The 23757-nt window shown below is 34.9% G+C and overlaps 1 protein-coding gene across 2 annotated transcripts in view; it reads left to right on the top strand.

Annotated features, from left to right (window-relative positions):
* The window catches only part of LOC143246776 (dynein regulatory complex protein 1), a 99942-nt gene that overhangs the window by 57643 nt on the left and 18542 nt on the right, over nt 1–23757 (top strand). For both annotated transcript variants that reach the window (XM_076493920.1, XM_076493921.1), the window contains exons 7-13: nt 4891–5028; nt 5993–6079; nt 6260–6382; nt 8382–8656; nt 13591–13737; nt 16236–16336; nt 23399–23514. In XM_076493920.1, the coding sequence (XP_076350035.1) occupies nt 4891–5028; nt 5993–6079; nt 6260–6382; nt 8382–8656; nt 13591–13737; nt 16236–16336; nt 23399–23514 (987 nt within the window). The remainder of the gene's footprint in view (nt 1–4890; nt 5029–5992; nt 6080–6259; nt 6383–8381; nt 8657–13590; nt 13738–16235; nt 16337–23398; nt 23515–23757) is intronic.

Raw genomic sequence — 23757 nt, 5'->3', positions numbered from 1 at the left:
AGTAGGTAAAGAACAGGAAGAAAGCACACTCATTGTAATCAGAGAAGGAAGTGAGAAGTATTTAAAGAACAGGAAGAAAGCACACTCATTGTAATCAGAGAAAGAAGGGAGAAGTTGGTAAAGAACAGAAAGAAAGCACACACATTGTAATCAGACAAGGAAGGGAGAAGTGGGTAAAGAACAGGAAGAAAGTACACTCATTGTAATCAGAGAAGGAAGAGAGAAGTATTTAAAGAACAGGAAGAAAGCACACTCATTGTAATCAGAGAAGGAAGTGAGAAGTATTTAAAGAACAGGAAGAAAGCACACTCATTGTAATCAGAGAAAGAAGGGAGAAGTTGGTAAAGAACAGAAAGAAAGCACACACATTGTAATCAGACAAGGAAGGGAGAAGTGGGTAAAGAACAGGAAGAAAGCACACTCGTTGTAATCAGAGATAAAAGGGAGAAGTAGGTAAAGAACAGGAAGAAAGTACACTCATTGTAATCAGAGAAGGAAGTGAGAAGTTGGTAAAGAACAGAAAGAAAGCACACACATTGTAATCAGACAAGGAAGGGAGAAGTGGGTAAAGAACAGAAGAAAGTACACGCATTGTAATCAGAGAAAGAAGGGAGAAGTAGGTAAAGAACAGGAAGAAAGCACACACATTGTAATCAGACAAGGAAGGGAGAAGTGGGTAAAGAACAGGAAGAAAGTACACTCATTGTAATCAGAGAAGGAAGAGAGAAGTAGGTAAAGAACAGGAAGAAAGTACACTTATTGTAATCAGAGAAGGAAGAGAGAAGTAGGTAAAGAACAGGAAGAAAGTACACTTATTGTAATCAGAGAAGGAAGAGAGAAGTAGGTAAAGAACAGGAAGAAAGCACACTCATTGTAATCAGAGAAGGAAGGGAGAAATAGGTAAAGAACAGGAAGAAAGCACACTCATTGTAATCAGAGAAGGAAGGGAGAAGTAGGTAAAGAACAGGAAGAAAGTACACTTATTGTAATCAGACAAGGAAGGGAGAAGTGGGTAAAGAACAGGAAGAAAGTACACTCATTGTAATCAGAGAAGGAAGAGAGAAGTAGGTAAAGAACAGGAAGAAAGTACACTTATTGTAATCAGAGAAGGAAGAGAGAAGTAGGTAAAGAACAGGAAGAAAGTACACTTATTGTAATCAGAGAAGGAAGAGAGAAGTAGGTAAAGAACAGGAAGAAAGCACACTCATTGTAATCAGAGAAGGAAGGGAGAAATAGGTAAAGAACAGGAAGAAAGCACACTCATTGTAATCAGAGAAGGAAGGGAGAAGTAGGTAAAGAACAGAAGAAAGTACACTCATTGTAATCAGAGAAGGAAGAGAGAAGTAGGTAAAGAACAGGAAGAAAGCACACTCGTTGTAATCAGAGATAAAAGGGAGAAGTAGGTAAAAAACAGGAAGAAAGCACACTCATTGTAATCAGAGAAGGAAGAGAGAAGTAGGTAAAGAAAAGGAAGAAAGCACACTCGTTGTTATCATAGAAGGAAGGGAGAAGTTGGTAAAGAACAGGAAGAAAGTACATTCATTGTAATCAGAGAAGGAAGGGAGAAGTAGGTAAAGAACAGGAAGAAAGCACACTCATTGTAATCAGAGAAAGAAGGGAGAAGTAGTGAAGAATAGGAAGAAAGCACACACATTGTAATCAGAGATGGAAGGGAGAAGTAGGTAAAGAACAGGAAGAAAGCACATTCTTTGTAATCTCGAAACCCAAGACTGAGCTGATGTGGACTGAACTAGAGTAGTCGACCAATGAAGGAGTTGTATAGATGGGTACACATAACAATATTTATGTGACCCCTCAAGGCTGAAGGTATGGACTGCCAAAGCTAGTAGATGAGGTACATGTGACAAAAACAGAGGCATTTAGATGTTGATGATCATAGCAAAGACATCTACATGTGGAAAATCGTCTAAAGGTAAAGGTCCCTATAAATAAGGGGATATAATGCCCACTCTGTGGGGTACATCCTGTTGTGATGTGAAAAATGATTTGTGACCAGATTGAAATCACCCACACCTTACATGTAATTTGACAAATGTGATGTGTGAGGGTCAAGAAAGAGATCCATGTTCGAAAAACATACATCTCTGGACCAGGTGCCATCTTGGTTGGTGATATGTGCTATTGCTATAGAAACATCCAAAGGAATTATTCCCAAATAATTTTGGGTGTGAAGAAAGAATTGATGTTGGGCCAAAAATATGGATAGAGGTATGAGAACAGTATGCAAATTGTTTTGTCTGCAGACCCATGGGTTGAATTTTCCTGCTGATTGACTTATGCTCTCCATCCCCAAGGATATACATTCATGTAAAGATGTAGACCTGGATACAGAGAAGGAAGTGGCATCCCTGCAACCAAAGCAGATTATCTTGCATGGAAGAAGATAGAGAATGTGTGTGTGTGTTAAGGAGATCCAAATCAAGGATCCAGTGTTTTTGAAGCACCCACTGAAAGGATTCCATATGGGCACAACTGAGAGGAACCAGTGATGTTATGAAAGACCACATCCTCAAAAGTGATAAAACCTCATGAGCTGAGAGAGTATGGTGAACTAAAAGTTCTGTTGAGCTAAATTATAAAAGAGAAGACGGTGCTTGACTGATATTTGTGTCAAGAAATGGACAAGATACAAAGTGAGTAAGAGAAAATAATTCTCGACTTTGACCAACCAACCCACTCGAGCCACCACAGAAGGTAGCTACCAAGTAGGATTGGCTGATTCCTCTCTGGAATGAGCCAGTTTTCTCTGTAATAATTAAATCTCAGTCATTGAGCATGGAGGTGCCATGCAAAAGCCAAGGCAATTTGACAAAACATTTAAGTTGTTGAGGGAAGTTTGAAGGAAAGAGCTTAAACATTTTAAACCAACCCAGGATGGACAAATCAAAGATAATGGTGTGACTCGGGTGATATTATTATACATAGGTAACTGTTGGAGGCATACCTTGATTTCATCCACAACTCAGGAGAAAACATCCATCTCAGTGTGAGAAAAGACTCCATGGTGAACTGGGATAGTGAAATGAAGCTGTTGAAGCAAGAGAAATTGATTACTGGTCACTAAACTCTGGTTTTCTTGGAGACGTTAATAAAAAAAAAGCTAAGGAAAAAAAAGAACCTTTTGAAGAATGGGGAACATATTTGAATGTCTGGTGCAAGAGCACTACTGACAGATGCTTATAGGTCACAGGAGAAACCAGAAGTGGAGAAAGAAATGGAAACAAATGGGCTACAATATTTTGATTGGTGTAATACTGTTGGGCCAATGTCATGTGAGACTCAGTCATACCTGGAACAGTATAAATATTTTACATCTCAGAAATGGAGCCATGTAAATCTCCAAGTTGAGGGTAAACAGACCTTAACCAGTACAGCATCATGACTTATACAGTTCCAACAACAGAGAAACTACATAGAAGCACCAGAGCGAAGGATGAGATGCAGGCAAAAGTGAAGAAGGGCAAGGGTATCTTCAAAAATCCTCACAGGATTTCTGCAGAGGGAGGAGTATATGACAAGGAAACCATGAGAAATTTGTAAGGGTAAGAAGTAAGCAGGATATGGGGCAGGTGAAAAAGACATACCTTGAAATAGGTAACAATTAACATAACAGTTGTTGGTCTAAAACCGAATAGACAGCACGATGTAAGGAAAAGGTGAAATAATCAAAATCCTAGGGAGAACAGGTATGCCAATCTCATCACGTAATGGTAAGGTCAATCAATGTATTGACAAGAACCCAAATATCAAGGGAGGGATGAAAACCAAAATTTGGGAGGATTGTTCATCTATTAATGAAATGAAATAGGTGACAGAGATAAAACAGTACAAATCTGAGATGTGAAATTCATGAAGACCAAATGAAGCCTATGAGACTCTCCTCCTGTTATAAATGGAAATGATCTGCAAACTGTGCAAAGAGATGACCAAAGATTTTGTCAGCCAGCAAAGGCTCAGCAATTTAACTATGAGACTTGGCAAAGTTTGGGGGTAAAGGTTGGACCATGTAATATTTAATTTTCCAATATATAACAGCAGGTAAATCCAGCCTTTGGTGAACCATACCTGAGACCTGAGAAAAATTCTAGTCAGTTAGTGGTAAGACTAACTTTGGAATGCATTACAGAGAAAGGTTTAACAAAACTCAATTGCAAAAACAGTCCAACATGCAGCAACAAAAAACAAAAGAGCACATCTGAACTCAAACTCTTCCAAACAAGAGGGGATAGTTTGGTAGAGGTGCATAGAGGGAGTCACATGAGTGTCCTATTTTTCTATTGGTGGAGGGCTAATGCATGATGATTTATGTAACAGACACACTGGAATCACTTGATCCCAGTAGTGGGGAGCATAAAGCTTGTGGCATGCATAAAGAAAAAGTCTGCATACAAGAGCAGCGATAAACAAAAATAGTTAATTTTGGCATAACAGTTAAGAAATATAGGGAAGTTAAAACAATAGAAACAATTAACCATATAAAGCTAGGTGGTAAATAAGTAAAGTTTTTGGTGATACAGTGAAATAATTAATCATATAAAAGTAAAACTAGGTGGTAAATAAGTAAAGTTATTGGTAATATAGTGAAATAATTAATCATATAAAAGTAAAACTAGATGTTAAATAAGTAAAGTTATTGGTAATACAGTGAAATAATTAATCATATAAAAGTAAAACTAGATGGTAAATAAGTAAAGTTATTGGTAATACAGTGAAATAATTAATCATATAAAAGTAAAACTAGATGGTAAACAGGAAAAGGTATTGGTAGTAAAGTGAAACACAGGAAATCTTTAATTAGAGAACAAGTGAAAAGACTGGATTATTAGTTTGATTGTGATTAGAAAGATGATGTTATATATATATTGATAGGAACTTAGGTTAAAAGATGAAGATTATGTTCAAACCCTCAAGAAACACGTTGAAGATATAAGTACCATAAGAGAAAGAATTAATCAACTGGTTACAGATTTATCACATGCAAGCAAACAGGAGTTAAAATATATAGAAGTAAGTTCCTTTTAAAATCTTCATGTCAAAATAAGTCATTTAATCTTTTGGATGTTCTGTTAAAATGTATAGAAGTAAGTACCTTTTAAAATCTTCATGTCAAAATAAGTCATTTAATCTTTTGGATGTTCTGTTAAAATATATAGAAGTAAGTTCCTTTTAAAATCTTCATGTCAAAATAAGTCATTTAATCTTTTGGAAGTTCTGTTAAAATATATAGAAGTAAGTTCCTTTTAAAATCTTCATGTCAAAATAAGTCATTTAATCTTTTGGATGTTCTGTTAAAATATATAGAAGTAAGCTCCTTTTAAATTCTTCATGTCAAAATAAGTCATTTAATCTTTTGAATGTTCTGTTAAAATATATAGAAGTAAGTTCCTTTTAAAATCTTCATGTCAAAATAAGTCATTTAATCTTTTTGAAGTTATGTCTATAACTGAATAATACTGCTTAAGGTATTATAGTATCAGATAATATTTTATATAGTGAAGATTTTCATAAGACATTTTATTATAAGATTATACCATGAATATATTTGAATGTATATAAAGTTATCATAACCTTTGAACTCTCTTTCAAAGAGTAGTAATAATGATCGTTTTTTTTTTATTTTGTCTGATATTTAACCAAAAATGAATCTCCAGTGTTCAAGTTTATAATATGATAGTGTTATGATACTGTTTTTATTTCATGATACTTAGTTTTCCATTTATTATGTAATTTTCTGTAGGGTGTCATGAAAGATGGAAGACACACTTCATGTATATATGACTTTTGTATTTAATGTCTTGAAAATTGAATGGAACAGTTCCTGCTCATACTCACTTTTTCTTTAAGATGTCTTATGAAAATTGGAAGATGTACTTCGTGTCTGTCCATTGTATAATTTTTCAGAAGGATGTCTTTATAAATACTGTTACTTTTAATCTTTCAACATTTGTCCACTGTATCATTTCTTTTATAGGATGCATTTCAGAAAGATGAACAAAAGTTGATGACTGAACATACGAGAAACTGGGAAACGTTTTTGAATAATACAGTAGAGCAGGAAGTAAGTGTGTTTTTGTTACACAAATTATAAACAACTTTATCTGTATGTTATACCTTGTTACAGATGTTGCTGGCATTTGTTAACACAAAACACATTTATATGAAGTCTGAACAGTTATTAAGAATTATTTATATTTTAACTATAGGTGCACTGCCTTTGTATCACTGTCTTTCTTTACAGGGTAAATATTTGATAGCCAGAGAGAAGCAAGTTGAAGAATCTGGACATGAACTACACCAGATGTATTTCATAGAAACAGAAGATTATAACCTCTATAAACAAAAACTAGAAAATGATGTACATGTAAGACTGTGTTCTTTAATTTACTTTATCAGTTATAGCTAGTAGTTATTGTACCATATACATACAAAAGATGAGTCTGTTGTTTGTGTTTATTATCTAGTTATATATAGTACTTTATTTAGTACTAGTGTGTTGTTTGTGTTCATATTTTAATTATATAGTAGTAGTTTATTTAGTATTAGTGTGTTGTTTGTGTTCATATTTTACATTACATAGTGGTAGTTTATTTAGCATTAGTGTGTTGTTTGTGTTCATATTTTACATTACATAGTGGTAGTTTATTTAGTATTAGTGTGTTGTTTGTGTTCATATTTTACATTACATAGTGGTAGTTTATTTAGCATTAGTGTGTTGTTTGTGTTCATATTTTACATTACATAGTGGTAGTTTATTTAGTATTAGTGTGTTGTTTGTGTTCATATTTTACATTACATAGTGGTAGTTTATTTAGTATTAGTGTGTTGTTTGTGTTCATATTTTACATTACATAGTGGTAGTTTATTTAGTACGAGTGTGTTGTTTGTGTTCATATTTTACATTACATAGTGGTAGTTTATTTAGTATTAGTGTGTTGTTTGTGTTCATATTTTACATTACATAGTGGTAGTTTATTTAGTATTAGTGTGTTGTTTGTGTTCATATTTTACATCACATAGTAGTAGTTTATTTAATATTATTGTGTTGTTTGTGTTTATATTTTACATTATGTATTAGTAGTTTATTTAGTATAATTGTGTTGTTTGTGTTTATATTTTACATTATATAGGAGTAGTTTATTTAGTATGATTGTGTTGTTTGTGTTTATATTTTATATTATATAGTAGTAGTTTATTTAGTATTATTGTGTTGTTTGTGTTTATATTTTACATTATATAGGAGTAGTTTATTTAGTATGATTGTGTTGTTTGTGTTTATATTTTACATTATATAGGAGTAGTTTATTTAGTATGATTGTGTTGTTTGTGTTTATATTTTATATTATATAGTAGTAGTTTATTTAGTATTATTGTGTTGTTTGTGTTTATATTTTACATTATATAGTAGTAGTTTATTTAGTATTGTTGTGTTGTTTGTGTTTATATTTTACATTATACAGTAGTAGGTTATTTAGTATTATTGTGTTGTTTTATAGTGAGGTCTACTTTTAGTTTGTTACAGTTTTCTTTACCATTCCTTCTGTTATTTAGTTGAACTGTAAATATTAGTTATATTAAAGAGCTAATATAATGTATGTCTGGTTAGAGCACGTTAAAGTATGTTTGGGTTATGAAACTGATGCTAGCAATGATGTAGAGATGATGAAAGATTATATAAGTTAGCTAGTTACCTGAGGTCTAACCACTGAATTAGCACTCTGTCTTTATGATAAAAGAGTTAGATCATAAGACATGTTTAGAACAGATTAATGCTGATTGTTATTGGTTTTGAAATGATATAATTCTGGAATATTTTGATATTAGGTTTCATCTTACTTAATTTCTTTATTCATGAATAACATTGATGTTTATTAAATGTTGTATCGAGCATGAATTAACTAACTGTTTTGTTTTTATCTTTCTAAGTATTAAAATATATATTATAATTATTTTAACATTCTGATTTGTATTGTTGGTGTCATTACAACTTAGTAAATTGTGTTTCATTTGTCCCTAGATGTGTTGATGTTTTATTTTAGTTTCTTACAAGTTATAACTTTTATTAGCACATGTTTATACTATACCCTGTTTGTAGGTTTAATTTTTTACCGTATATCTATAAGTTTATATACAGTATATTTAATAACTATCTTTTTGTATACATCATTATAGTTTGAGACTTTATAGTCAAAACATGACTAATGTTAAATTGTGTATACATGAGATATTCCAGCATTAATGTGTTTTTATTATTTCTCCAAAAACATAAGAGATGTAAAAATATTATTGAATTCTTTTATCTGTAGTCAATTTCAAGTTTATGTAATATGGATATTAATGTTTTCTTATATCTTACCTGGAAGGTACTCCAACAACACTTGCAACAGATAAAAGTAGTTTACTTGTTAAATCAGGAAAAGTTAGAGTATAATTATCAAGTGCTCAAGAAACGTGATGAAGAAAATTCCATCATGAAGTCAGAACAGAAACGTCGCATTACCAAACTTCATGATCAGTACATCGAAGTTAGAGCTAAATTAGAAAAGCTGGAGAAAGCCAGACAAGAAGAGAATTGTCATCTAACAGAAGAATACTGTGATTTGGTTTCTCAGCTTCAACAGCTTAACAAGAAAACAAGGTAACTTACTGGTGGACAATTTAAAACTGTCTATGAAACAAATATATATCAAACTCTTTTACTAAAGACAAGAAAGGAAAGAAACACACTGTTAAACAGGCAAAGTGGAATTATGCAGTCATTAAATACGTCAGTAACAAAGAAAAATACTTTGGTAACAAAGATGGAGAAAGATGACTCATCAAGAGAGACAAAGTAGAATTGTTTGGCTGTTGTAAAGATACAAGGTAAATACTATATGATAAAGAAAGTCAAAAGGACCAAAAACATAGTTTGGTAAAGATAAAAGAGAAAGATGACTCATCAAAAGTAGAATTATTTTTATCAGGAGGCCCTGTAAAAGTCTAACATCAAAACAAAAGCACAGCATTATGTTTACCTCAGTGTTACAAAACAAATCTTTATAGAAAATGTGATTTCTCATACATTACATTAGCTGTTCTCATTCACTACTGCCCTCTACATGTAAAACGTCTTTTTACACACTCCACAAGCCTTCTTTTTGTCATCCCTTGCAATTGATCAATTTCATCTCTCATGCATATCATCATGCATCAACCCTCCACCAATAAAAGTGAGACACACACACTCTCATGATGCATGTGACTCCCTCCATTCAGTAGAACTATCAGTTCCCAGTTTGCAGTACTCATCTTCATGCATCAACCCTTCACCAATAAAAGTGAGACACACACACTCTCATGATGCATGTGACTCCCTCCATTCAGTAGAACTATCAGTTCCCAGTTTGCAGTACTCATCTTCATGCATCAACCCTCCACCAATAAAAGTGAGACACACACACTCTCATGATGCATGTGACTTCCTCTATTCAGTAGAAATATCAGTTCTCAGTTTGCAGTACTCATCTTCATGCATCAACCCTCCACTGATAAAAGTGAGACACACACACTCTCATGATGCATGTGACTCCCTCCATTCAGTAGAACTATCAGTTCCCAGTTTGCAGTACTCATCTTCATGCATCAACCCTCCACCAATAAAAGTGAGACACACACTCTCTCATGATGCATGTGACTCCCTCTATTCAGTAGAACTATCAGTTCTCAGTTTGCAGTACTCATCTTCATGCATCAACCCTCCACCAATAAAAGTGAGACACACACACTCTCATGATGCATGTGACTTCCTCTATTCAGTAGAAATATCAGTTCTCAGTTTGCAGTACTCATCTTCATGCATCAACCCTCCACCAATAAAAGTGAGGCACACACACTCTCATGATGCATGTGACTCCCTCCATTCAGTAGAAATATCAGTTCCCAGTTTGCAGTACTCATCTTCATGCATCAACCCTCCACCAATCAAAGTGAGACACACACACTCTCATGATGCATGTGACTCCCTCCATTCAGTAGAACTATCAGTTCCCAGTTTGCAGTACTCATGTTCATGCATCAACCCTCCACTGATAAAAGTGAGACACACACACTCTCATGATGCATGTGACTCCCTCCATTCAGTAGAAATATCAGTTCCCAGTTTGCAGTACTCATCTTCATGCATCAACCCTCCACTGATAAAAGTGAGACACACACACTCTCATGATGCATGTGACTCCCTCCATTCAGTAGAAATATCAGTTCCCAGTTTGCAGTACTCATCTTCATGCATCAACCCTCCACTGATAAAAGTGAGACACACACACTCTCATGATGCATGTGACTCCTCCATTCAGTAGAACTATCAGTTCCCAGTTTGCAGTACTCATCTTCATGCATCAACCCTCCACCAATAAAAGTGAGGCACACACACTCTCATGATGCATGTGACTCCCTCCATTCAGTAGAAATATCAGTTCCCAGTTTGCAGTACTCATCTTCATGCATCAACCCTCCACTGATAAAAGTGAGACACACACACTCTCATGATGCATGTGACTCCCTCCATTCAGTAGAAATATCAGTTCCCAGTTTGCAGTACTCATCTTCATGCATCAACCCTCCACCAATAAAAGTGAGGCACACACACTCTCATGATGCATGTGACTCCCTCCATTCAGTAGAAATATCAGTTCCCAGTTTGCAGTACTCATCTTCATGCATCAACCCTCCACCAATAAAAGTGAGGCACACACACTCTCATGATGCATGTGACTCCCTCCATTCAGTAGAAATATCAGTTCCCAGTTTGCAGTACTCATCTTCATGCATCAACCCTCCACTGATAAAAGTGAGACACACACACTCTCATGATGCATGTGACTCCCTCCATTCAGTAGAAATATCAGTTCCCAGTTTGCAGTACTCATCTTCATGCATCAACCCTCCACCAATCAAAGTGAGACACACACACTCTCATGATGCATGTGACTCCCTCCATTCAGTAGAAATATCAGTTCTCAGTTTGCAGTACTCATCTTCATGCATCAACCCTCCACCAATAAAGTGAGACACACACTCTCATGATGCATGTGACTCCCTCCATTCAGTAGAAATATCAGTTCCCAGTTTGCAGTACTCATCTTCATGCATCAACCCTCCACCAATCAAAGTGAGACACACACACTCTCATGATGCATGTGACTCCCTCTATTCAGTAGAACTATCAGTTCCCGGTGTGCAGTACTCATGTTCAGATGTGTTTTATTTCTTTTGGTTCTATCCATGATTTTAATAGTTTAATTTTCCAAAGTGGTATTTCTTCATTATTATTGATTTTTCTTTACATTGAAGAAATCTTTCAATTTAACTTCATTTCCCAGTCTTTATGTTATTCTCACATATTTTACATCAGAAACTATTGTCTGACTTACATATTTCTACAATGAATTCTATGATTCGTCTTTACACTATGGGTGTTATACCTCTATCACTATTTTCACAGGCTGCAGATTGGGAAAACACATCGTTGGATTTTTTTACTGTTATCCACAATGAGTGTATAGGTCAACCTTCTTCTCCTGAACTTGCCCCACTCATCATTCTAAGCAAGCAGAATAAGTTGGGACTTGATTACCTTTTTACAATATTAAACTTTGCTATATTTTTCCCTACCTCTCTGGTAGAATTAGCTATGCATGATACATTTTTTGACGTGATATTTCAGATATATTGTGTTGTATCCCTCATTTTCTAATGATTCTTTATTACATCCACTTTGGCTCATTTGTAATTTTCATGTTTTACTTTACACACTTGGTTTCACTGTATTTGGGATTTTCTGGGTGATGATGAAACCTTGTCCCATGTGTGTTTGCCTTCTCTCTTATGGGGGATTTCTGTATTTTTTCTTTGGTGAAATGTTTTTGTTCATGTATTTGAGACTTTGGATCTCTTGTGTAATCTTTACATCAACAGTCAACCTTTCCTTTTTTGGTTGTCTGTTTTCCACATTTGGAACCATGACATTCACCTGTCTCTTTCTCTTCCTACAAGTGATAAGCAAACCTTCCAGACAAGGTTCTGTTTTTTCAGTTCACTTTCTCCATGACTGAAAATCTACCAATGTGTTTGCTGTGTGTGCAATCCATGAAGGGAGAAAGAGGATCCAACCTCAATGCAACAGTTTGGCCAAGAATTTCTGTAGAAGGGTGGCCCCCAAGGGTCATTCAGCTGGTTTTGTTAGGCTAGGGTTAAATGAGTACCAGTGGGTATTGTGGACATGGTGTCTGATGCTGGTGTTTGGGTATGGTACTCACAAAACCCTGGCATTACTGCAGTGTCCTTATTTGGCATTGTAGTGTGTCTCCTATTAGAGCTCCATGGTGGACAGGATCAGTGAGAACTGAATCTTTTTCCTTTCATTATGGATTCACCACTGATGCAAAAAACATTGCTGATACTCTCTGTGAGAACTTTTCTTGTGCATTCAAAACTTCTGTTTCATCTTCCATCTTCTTGGCCAGCATGTCTCAGGCAGAGCAAGAACACCACTCTTCTTCTGAGGCTGATCATTTCTATGACTATAATCATATGACCCACCTCTCTTCTATCTCTCTTGCTATTCTTCTAGTTGATTTTAACCAGATCTGTCATGAGAATTGTTTCCTGATGCTTGGCACCATCTATTATCCTTCCTTTCTCTATACCTGGGAAGGATCCCAAAATACTTTCTAATTATTATCCAATTGCTCTTTACCAGCTATCTTTGTAAGGTATTAGATAGAATGGTTAATACTTTGTTTATTTGGTTCTTTAAATCAAACAATCTTCTCTCACCCACCCACTGTGGGTTCTGACAAGAGCAGTTCACTTTGAACCACCCGATTTGACTCAAAACCTCAATCAGGGAAGCTTTCCTCAAGAGAGAACATCTTATTTCCATGCTCTTTCAAGATTAATATTCTTATTACACACCTTTCTCCTACTCTTGCAAACAGGTTTTATGTTGAAACATCTCTTCTCAGGCACCAAACACGAAATTTTTAAGTAGCAGCTTTTGACTGCCCTCACTCACTTGTTGAAGTGGACCACATTAAACCTTTTCATTTTTCAAAACTGATTGCATGAATGTTTGCTACCAACATTAGTAAGACTCTCATCTTCATGTTTTCATGTTGTATAGGCTGTATTTAAGTACATTAATCTTTCATAAGGATGTTGGTGAGACTTTAAATTTCATGTTTTTACTTTGTAATGTGCTTACAGAATTAACATTGTCTGGTTGATTGACCCAAAACTGCCATAAGATGTTTGTTTGAAGTTATAAAGAATGAAATATTTATACAAGGTATTATTAGAGATGAAGTTATCTCTGATTACTTTCCATAGTCTCTTTCCATAGTTTATCTCTGTATTATTTTAATGGTTTTGTTTAATTTGTAATTAATATGATTTATGTTAATTGTGTGGAAGGGAACGTGTCTACTTTACTATGTCTTGTATAAAAATCAGTTTATATGAAAATGTTCCGTACTCTGGTTTCTTTAATAATTATTTGCAGCTGCTAAATCTATTTACTTTCAATTTCAGACACTTTCAGTCAGTAGAAAGAAGAAAATATAATGAAGTGTGGAACCTAAAAGATACAGAAATTAAAGAACTTCTTAAGAAGATCTTGACTGCTGACTGTTTGATACATGAACAGCTTCTTGGACTACCTTGGGAACCTCCTGACCTGTTTGTATTTTTAACTATCAACTTAAGTCACTGCTTAGTGTTTTTATTGACCATTATTAAAACTACAGTGCTTGGAAAGGTAGTCAAAATACTGTCTGTAAAATCAATTTCAACACATCATTTTTATTTATAGTGTGAGAACATTCTTAAAGTAACATGTATTAAAACCACTTTCACTTTGTATATTCAGTAGTCAGTATAAATAAATGTTTAACATATACAAGTGGTAACACTGTGGTACCATCATACCAGGTCAGATACATACAATAGTCAGTATAAATAAATGTTTACATGTTTAACATGTACAAGTGGTAACAGTGTGGTACCATTATACCAGGTCAGATACATACAGTAGTCAGTATAAATAAATATTCACATGTTTAACATGTACAAATGGTAACAGTGTGGTACCATCATACCAGGTCAGATACATACAGTAGTCAATATAAATAAATGTTTACATGTTTAACATGTACAAGTGGTAACAGTGTGGTACCATCATTCCAGGTCAGATACATACAGTAGTCAGTATAAATAAATGTTTACATGTTTAACATATACTGGTGACACTGTGGTACCATCATTCCAGGTCAGATACATACAGTAGTCAGTATAAATAAATGTTTACATGTTTAACATATACTGGTGACACTGTGGTACCATCATCCAGGTCAGATACATACAGTAGTCAGTATAAATAAATGTTTACATGTTTAACATGTACAAGTGGTAACAGTGTGGGACCATCATACCAGGTCAGATACATACAGTAGTCAGTATAAATAAATGTTTACATGTTTAACATATACTGGTGACACTGTGGTACCATCATACCAGGTCAGATACATACAGTAGTCAGTATAAATAAATGTTTACATGTTTAACATATACTGGTGACACTGTGGTACCATCATTCCAGGTCAGATACATACAGTAGTCAGTATAAATAAATGTTTACATGTTTAACATATACTGGTGACACTGTGGTACCATCATACCAGGTCAGATACATACAGTAGTCAGTATAAATAAATGTTTACATGTTTAACATGTACAAGTGGTAACAGTGTGGGACCATCATACCAGGTCAGATACATACAGTAGTCAATATAAATAAATGTTTACATGTTTAACATATACTGGTGACACTGTGGTACCATCATTCCAGGTCAGATACATACAGTAGTCAGTATAAATAAATGTTTACATGTTTAACATGTACAAGTGGTAACAGTGTGGGACCATCATACCAGGTCAGATACATACAGTAGTCAGTATAAATAAATGTTTACATGTTTAACATATACTGGTGACACTGTGGTACCATCATACCAGGTCAGATACATACAGTAGTCAGTATAAATAAATGTTTACATGTTTAACATGTACAAGTGGTAACAGTGTGGGACCATCATACCAGGTCAGATACATACAGTAGTCAGTATAAATAAATGTTTACATGTTTAACATGTACAAGTGGTAACAGTGTGGGACCATCATACCAGGTCAGATACATACAGTAGTCACTATAAATAAATGTTTACATGTTTAACATGTACAAGTGGTAACAGTGTGGTACCATCATACCAGGTCAGGTACATACAGTAGTCAGTATAAATAAATGTTTACATGTTTAACATGTACAAGTGGTAACAGTGTGGTACCATCATTCCAGGTCAGATACATACAGTAGTCAGTATAAATAAATGTTTACATGTTTAACATATACTGGTGACACTGTGGTACCATCATACCAGGTCAGATACATACAGTAGTCAGTATAAATAAATGTTTACATGTTTAACATATACTGGTGACACTGTGGTACCATCATACCAGGAAAGATACATACAGTAGTCAGTATAAATAAATGTTTACATGTTTAACATGTACAAGTGGTAACAGTGTGGTACCATCATACCAGGTCAGGTACATACAGTAGTCAGTATAAATAAATGTTTACATGTTTAACATGTACAAGTGGTAACAGTGTGGGACCATCATACCAGGTCAGATACATACAGTAGTCAGTATAAATAAATGTTTACATGTTTAACATGTACAAGTGGTAACAGTGTGGTACCATCATACCAGGTCAGGTACATACAGTAGTCAGTATAAATAAATATTCACATGTTTAACATGTACAAGTGGTAACAGTGTGGTACCATCATACCAGGTCAGATACATACAGTAGTCAGTATAAATAAATGTTTACATGTTTAACATGTACAAGTGGTAACAGTGTGGTATCATCATACTAGGTCAGATACATACAGTAGTCAGTATAAATAAATGTTTACATGTTTAAGATATGCAACTGGTGACACTGTGATACCATCATACCAGGAAACATGCATACAGAAGTCAGTATAAATAAAGTATTTGTGTAATAACCAAATAAGCATGGTTTTTATTTTGAGAACACTATGAACTGTTTATGTTTTATTTTACACTGTATGTAGTCAAGAAAGACATGGATATCATTTTGTTTTAAGGAAGTTCCTGTGCCCTGAACAAGAATCTTTACAAAAGAATTCTGAGAGATCAGAGACTTCAGCTTTGGATTTGATTCAAAATCTTTTTGATTGCACATCAGGTATTCTTATCATAAGTATTCTGATAGTAACTTGTGTTGCTTCTATTTACAAAATTTTCTCATTGTTTATCTGAATGGAAACATATATCCAGTATTATCAGGGGCTTATTGTTGGTGAATACTGTGAGTGAACATACAATCAAAATAGATTTATTCATAAAAATTTAATGTTGTTGGTAAATACTGTCAGTGAACATACAATCAAAATTGATTTATTCATAAAAATTTAATATCGTTGGTGAATACTGTCAGTGAACATACAATCAAAATTGATTTATTCATAAAAAGTTAATATTGTTGGTAAATACTGTCAGTGAACATACAATCAAAATTGATTTATTCATAAAAATTTAAATGAGATTTGAGCTTACTTTCAATGTAATTATTTTTGTTTAACTTGAAGGATCTAATGACATGAAATACTGTTTTTTTCTAAAGACTGTGTTGTGAAATATTTTTGTTTTGTTATAAACATATTTCAATATTCAGAATGGATTATTTTTTAAAGTTCCTATTTTATCAGTTATTTTTCAATAGTATTAGTTTGGGCCTGTGTTTAGTGAGATCAAAACCTATCACCAAACGCCCACAAATTTTCCTTTTTGGGGGTTTATGTTGTGATGGTGAACCTCACTCTTCATTAAAAAAAAACACCCTAAGAGTTTGGGTGACGTTTACTAACAGTATTCTCTGTGGCCTATTGCTTTAAAAGTATCCTTTGGCTATTTACAGATTTTACATTTTATCAGTTTTAATAACTCTTTTAGGAACATTATAAGATGTTTTTATTTGTGATTCACTTACACTACCTTATGAGGTTTCTTTTTTAATATTTACACTTTAGTTTGTTTTAACCCTAAGATTCTTAACCCATTTTGTGTCAAAGTTATGTTGAAAGTCCATAAAGTGATTTATCTGTGGAACATCTGTTGCTGCTGTTATATCATGTATCTTCATTGGGAGAGGTTTAAAAGTAATGTTTACTTTAGGTTCTGTTGTAAGGGTAAGGTTGTAAGTATATTCATAATGGAATTATACTTTATGGTGCAAAGCAGCAAGGCAACCTGCACCAAATAAGTTACAAAAATACAAAAGTAAATTATTATACATGATTAAAACCAAGTAAAGCTCTAATAACTATACAAAAGTAAATTATTATACATGATAAAAACCAAGTAAAGCTCTAATAGCTGGTAAAAAAAACTTAAAAAACTTAAAAGGCCATAACAACATAAAAACACAATTAAGTTAGACAGTGTCACCAGGGAAAGGACATGTAAATGGTGCCACCACTCATGGTTGTAACAGTGTGACTTGAGTGTCCCAAAAGTCATATGTTGTTGGATCAATTCCAGAAAAAACGAAAAAAGATGAGTTACAAACTGCAATTAATGTGTAGCTTAGCTAGGGAAGATGAGTTACAAACTGCAATTAATGTGTAGCCTAGCTAGGGAAGATGAATTACAAACTGTAACTTATGTGTAGCCTAGCTAGAGAAGATGTATTACAAACTGTAACTAATGTGTAGCCTAGCTAGAGAAGATGAGTTACAAACTGTAACTAATGTGTAGCCTAGCTAGGGAAGATGAGTTACAAACTGTAACTAATGTGTAGCCTAGCTAGGGAAGATGAGTTACAAACTGTAACTAATGTTTAGCATAGCTAGGGAAGATATATTACAAACTGTAACTGATGTGTAGCCTAGCTAGAGAAGATAAGTTACAAACTGTAACTAATGTGTAGCCTAGCTAGGGAAGATGAGTTACAAACTGTAACTAATGTGTAGCATAGCTAGGGAAGATATATTACAAACTGTAACTAATGTTTAGCATAGCTAGGGAAGATATATTACAAACTGTAACTGATGTGTAGCCTAGCTAGGGAAGATGAGTTACAAACTGTAACTAATGTGTAGCCTAGCTAGGGAAGATGAGTTACAAACTGTAACTAATGTGTAGCCTAGCTAGGGAAGATGAGTTACAAACTGTAACTAATGTGTAGCCTAGCTAGGGAAGATGAGTTACAAACTGCAACTAATGTGTAGCACAGCTAGGGAAGATGAGTTACAAACTGTAACTAATGTTTAGCATAGCTAGGGAAGATATATTACAAACTGTAACTGATGTGTAGCCTAGCTAGAGAAGATAAGTTACAAACTGTAACTGATGTGTAGCCTAGCTAGGGAAGATGAGTTACAAACTGTAACTAATGATTAGCATAGCTAGGGAAGATATATTACAAACTGTAACTAATGTATAGCCTAGCTAAGCCAAATTTGTCCCATTGATACTTATGGTAAAAAAGATGGCCAAAGATCAACAGAAGGTTTGATCTGGAAGAACTTATTATCACATTACTAAGATGGTGTGAAGCCAAGCCTTCAAGAGTTGACTGTAGTCCATATATGGAACAAGCATGGTCCTAATGGCACCAGAGTAGACAGACTTAGCTGCAGTGTCAATAAGCTCCTTCCCACGAATGCCAAATGGCCAAGTATCCATAAAAACTGGATATTATTGGAAGATGAAGAAAAATAGGCTAATCTTTGTTGAATAATGATGATAACAGGGTGATTGCTAACGTGAAGCTATTCCAGGGCTGGTAGAGGGACAAGAGAGTTGGTGTAAATAGTACAATCAGTGTGCTACATTGCTTATGCATGATCCATGGCAGGAGAAATAGCATACAAATTGACAGTGAACACAGAAACAGTACAACCACCAAGCCACAACAAGCCATAGCAGAGTCCACAGATTCACCTGATTTTGAACCATGTGTTTAAATTGGAATAGAAGGATGGTTCAAAAGATTTTTCACAAAGAGAAGATGGTACTTCCAGTTGGGAGTATTCACCTTCTTCAAGTGATGCAAGGATAGGTCATGATGGGATAAACTGATCAATGGAGACAACAACATCATCCAATGACAGATCCAATCCAATGATGATAAGCCATGGTGGAATAAACTGAAGACCATCTATTTTGAAAGAGAATAAATCACTGAGAAAGAAAGACCCAACCCAGGCAGAATACTGTGTTAAGAATCAAAGCTTAATAGCATACTATAGAGAAAGTTATAAACAGCAGATCTGAAGATTAAGCTCATGGGACTTGGTGTAGAAACTCTGGACTGGAGAAGTGTGGAAATCTCCTGTAGAAAGTGAACCCCAGAGGGTGAATGGAATCCAGCATCTTTGAGGCTCAGTTTCTGACAGGACCAGACACCTATAGTCTAGTTTGAAACAAATTAAAATACAATAAATCCTAAGCATAGGACATTGACAAACTCCACAGAGGATGTTCAGTGCCCTAGTAAACTTAACAATGAAGCTGTTTTATGTGAGGAATGAAAGTAAGCTCATGGTAAAAGAACAGTATCACTGAGATAGAGCTTGAGATTAGGGTGTAGACCTCATTGGTGGCAAACATTCTTCAAGTGATTGAGGGCAGTCTGAAGCTGCTGCTCAATAAACCTCATGTTTCATGACAAACACAAGATGTGGAAGTCATCAACATAGACCCCATTTTGCAACAGGAGCAGGAAATTTGGTGGTGATAACATTAATCTTGACAATGAAAGATGTGACACTCAAGACACAGACCTGAAGGACTGCAGCTTTCTGTGAAAAATAATGGGAAAAAGTCGAATTCACAAAGTCTTGGAATCACCTGTCCAGTAAAGTTCTGAATGAAAATGGGTAAATGGCTACACAACCTATATGAGTGGAGATCTCGCAAAATTCCATACCTGTACATTATGTTGTAAGCCTTCTCAAGGTAAAAAAATACTTAAACAAGATGTACTCTCTTGAGGAAGGCTTCACTGATCAAGGTTTCAAATCAAATCAGGTGGGCTAAGATGAATCACTGTTGATGGAACCCATGCTTGGTGTACAAGAGGAGGTTATTTTATTCGAAGAACCAAACAAGATGAATATTAACCATCCTCACTAATACTTTACAGAGAAAGCTAGTCAAAGCAATTGAATGATAATTAGAAGGAATCTTGGGATATTTCCCTAGCTTAGAGAAAAGAGGGACAGTAGCCTGATACTAATCATTGGGGAAAACATTCTCATCTGATTAAAAATAACCAGAAGAATAGCAAGAAAAGCAGTAGAGAAATGGTGCAGCATTTCATAGTGAACATCATAGGTCTGACTGATGTACTGCTAGATCAGTGAAGAGCAAGTTTTATTTCCATTAGTGGAAAGGGATAATTAGTCATAGAGATGATTTGCCCATAAAAAAAAGATGCAATCACTCTCCATTAGGCTTGATGGCCAAGAAAGTGGGGTAAGAAACAGAAGTGCTAGATGGATAAGTTAAGCACTCACCAAGAATATCAGCAATGATCTGTACATCATCAATTTCCAGGCCATTGAAAAGCAGGATGGAAAAGGGGGTGGGAAGCATGACTCACATTGACCTTCTGAATCTTATCCCATGTAACTTTGGAACTGGTGGTAGGAGAGATGCTAGTTGTGCACTTAATACAAGATTCCTTCTGGCTCTGACATCTGACCTGCCAAGGATGGGCATGATCCTGTTAGAAAGCACTGTGGTTCAAATGAGTTGGATACCTATAAAAGGTATCACAGGCTTGTTTCTGAGTCTTCTGTGTCTGCTGGTAGGCTGGAGACCACCAATGATGAGGATATCATGGGAAACACATCAAAATTCTAGGCATAAAATGAACAACTGCTTGAACAATGCAATCAATTACTGCTTCCATGCAGTTAATAAATGGGAAACTAACAATAGAAGGATCAAGTTCCAAGAGAGAGAGGTGAAAGAGAACCAGGTCACACTCAGGTTGGGTGGCATTGATTACAGGCAGTTTCCTTCAAAATGATAGGAAAATTATCACTGCTCCAAGGATCACTGTCAACTCTTCAAGAAAAGAGAAAGAAAAGGAATAAGCGCAGATAGATGGATCAGTTGCAGTAATAGACTAACTAGGTGCACGAAACTAAGCATAAGAACAAGTATTGAAGAGGGAAAGGTTGTGATCTGAGGCATCTCTTTATGAAATGGCTCATGTATTCAGTATCAACACCACCCCAGAGGGGATTGTGTCCATTAAAGTCTCCCAGAATTACAAAGGGAGATGACAACCATTCACTGAGAGCATCAAGGTGTGATGCATCATAGGTCTCTCAAGGAGACAAGTATAGAGAACAAATATTGATGGTACACCTCAAGGAAACACAAATGGCTATAGCTTCCAAGTATGTGTTGAATGGCACATACACGGTAGGCATGTGCTGGTTGACAATCAATGGTGCCACTTTGCGCATTCTTCCAACACACAGCCTGTCATTCATATATAAAGAAAACTGCTAAAAGGTGACTGTAATGGAAGGTTTCAGAAACTTTTTCTGTAATGAAAGACATGCAGGATGACAGGAATCAATCAAGGGCTTAACGTTATGCAAATTATAAGTTAAGATCAGAAAGTGCAGAAAGAACTGTCTGCACATCTGCTATAGTAGTGGAATATAGTGCAGCAACATAAGTCTGAGATGGAGAAGGGCAAAACAACTTTTGAGCCTCCAGATAATTGTTATTAACAATTTGTAAAAACTGTACCCCTTTCACCTGCAACCACATAGGTCAATAACAAAAGTAAGATGGGTGGGAACTATTACAACTGGCACAGCAAGAGTCCAGTTGACATTCATAGACAGCATGATCATTGCTACCACAACGAGATGCACTTGAGCAATTGAACTGTTGATACTTGAATCATGTGAGAGGGTTGGAAATATATGGCTGTACCTTACAATTCAGATAATCTGTCTTGACAGTGGCAGGTGCATGTGGAAATGTAAATGTCAAAATAATAACATTGGTAAGCAGTGTATTTTCTTATTTACAAATGGAGATACATCACACTGCAGAAACACCTTGGTTGGAGAAACCAGTGAATGCCTCTTAGCAATAAATTCTTGTGAGGAATTCAAAGTAGCATGAAGAGTAACCTCAATGGGAGTAGCATGGAGAGTAACCTCAATGGGAGTAGCATGGGGAGTAACCTCAATGGATATGTTCCCAATGGCTTTTGAATTCAAGAGGAGTTCACTGTGCTTTGAAGTAGATATTTCAAACAAGATGTCCCCAGATTGTAGCTTCATGACTGATTTTGGAAAGACAGCAGGCTCTCTAGTTCTTTCTTGATAAAAAAGGGAGACATTTGCCTTCAGAGTTGACAAAAATATGAAGGATGATTAAATGATATAAAGGTTCACAATGTGGTAGAGACTGCTGTTCAAGACCTGGTCTTATACAGATTAGTTGTTTTTTATGGTTTTGTTTTTATTTTGAGGATTTGGTGACCCTTAAGAAAAGGAGAAAGATTCAGTTCCTACTGACCCCACCGAGTCCTATGACGGGATGCACTACAATCCCAAACAAGAACACTGCAACAATGCCAGAGTTTCATGAGCACTATACCAAAATAGAGGACACTAAAGCTGCAATGTAAAAATGAACCATAAGACTAAGATTGTTTACTTTCTCTTCATAACCTCTTGTATTGTCTTAAATTAGTGACTGACAGGCATAGATATGACTAATCAGACTTCAACCAATGAAAGTCACAATAAATAGTTGAAGAATATATACTTAATGTATAGAGTGTAACAGATGTCATTAAAATGCTTAAAACCATTATTTCAGTGAAACTCAAATTCAAAGTGGAAGTGCCATAACCAAAGGTAGTCTTTATTTGGAGAAGACCTTTCATCAACAACAAAATATTTGGGATTCCAACCCAAAACAGAGTTTTATGTGAGAAATAGGTTAAAGTTGCCTCTAAAACACCATGCCAGTTTCTGCATAATTAACTCACAATTTTGTGGTTAATAGTTGTTTGTATTATTTATATTTTAATTATTCACTTAACTATAATAATGTTTTAATAGGTTTTTTTTAACATTAACAGTTAACTTTGTTCATCTATTACATGATCATTTTTTGTCCATATTGTCAGTTTGTTTTTGCCATTTCATGGTTGTTTATTTCAGTTTCTACAATTATAACTTCTTTTTTCTTTCTATAGAGTCTGTGTCTGAAATGTGCAGTGATAACTTAGCGCCTGTTTCTCAGGATACAGCACAAAGACATGTTTCATATTCTGATGTGAGAGATGTGTTGGAGCTTCTTTGTCAAGAGATGGTCTGTATGAAGTAACATTCAGTGTAGACATAGTTGAAATGCTATTACACTCACATTCTTTTAGAATAAATGTATTTATTATTAGAAAGTAAAAACATTTCTTACCTAAAGTTATATTTTCTGTGTTGTTATTAATTCATTGTATTTTTAATAGTAATTTCCTCTCCTTTCAATATAGATGTGAAATTTTTTTGTTTCAATGATGTGTTACTTCATTGTAAATAACGTTCTGAAGTTACCATC

Source organism: Tachypleus tridentatus, chromosome 3 (genome assembly GCF_004210375.1).
Source record: "Tachypleus tridentatus isolate NWPU-2018 chromosome 3, ASM421037v1, whole genome shotgun sequence".
Classification (NCBI taxonomy): domain Eukaryota; kingdom Metazoa; phylum Arthropoda; class Merostomata; order Xiphosura; family Limulidae; genus Tachypleus; species Tachypleus tridentatus.
Note: the sequence above shows the minus strand (reverse complement) of the source record. Positions and strands in the feature narration are given on the sequence as shown.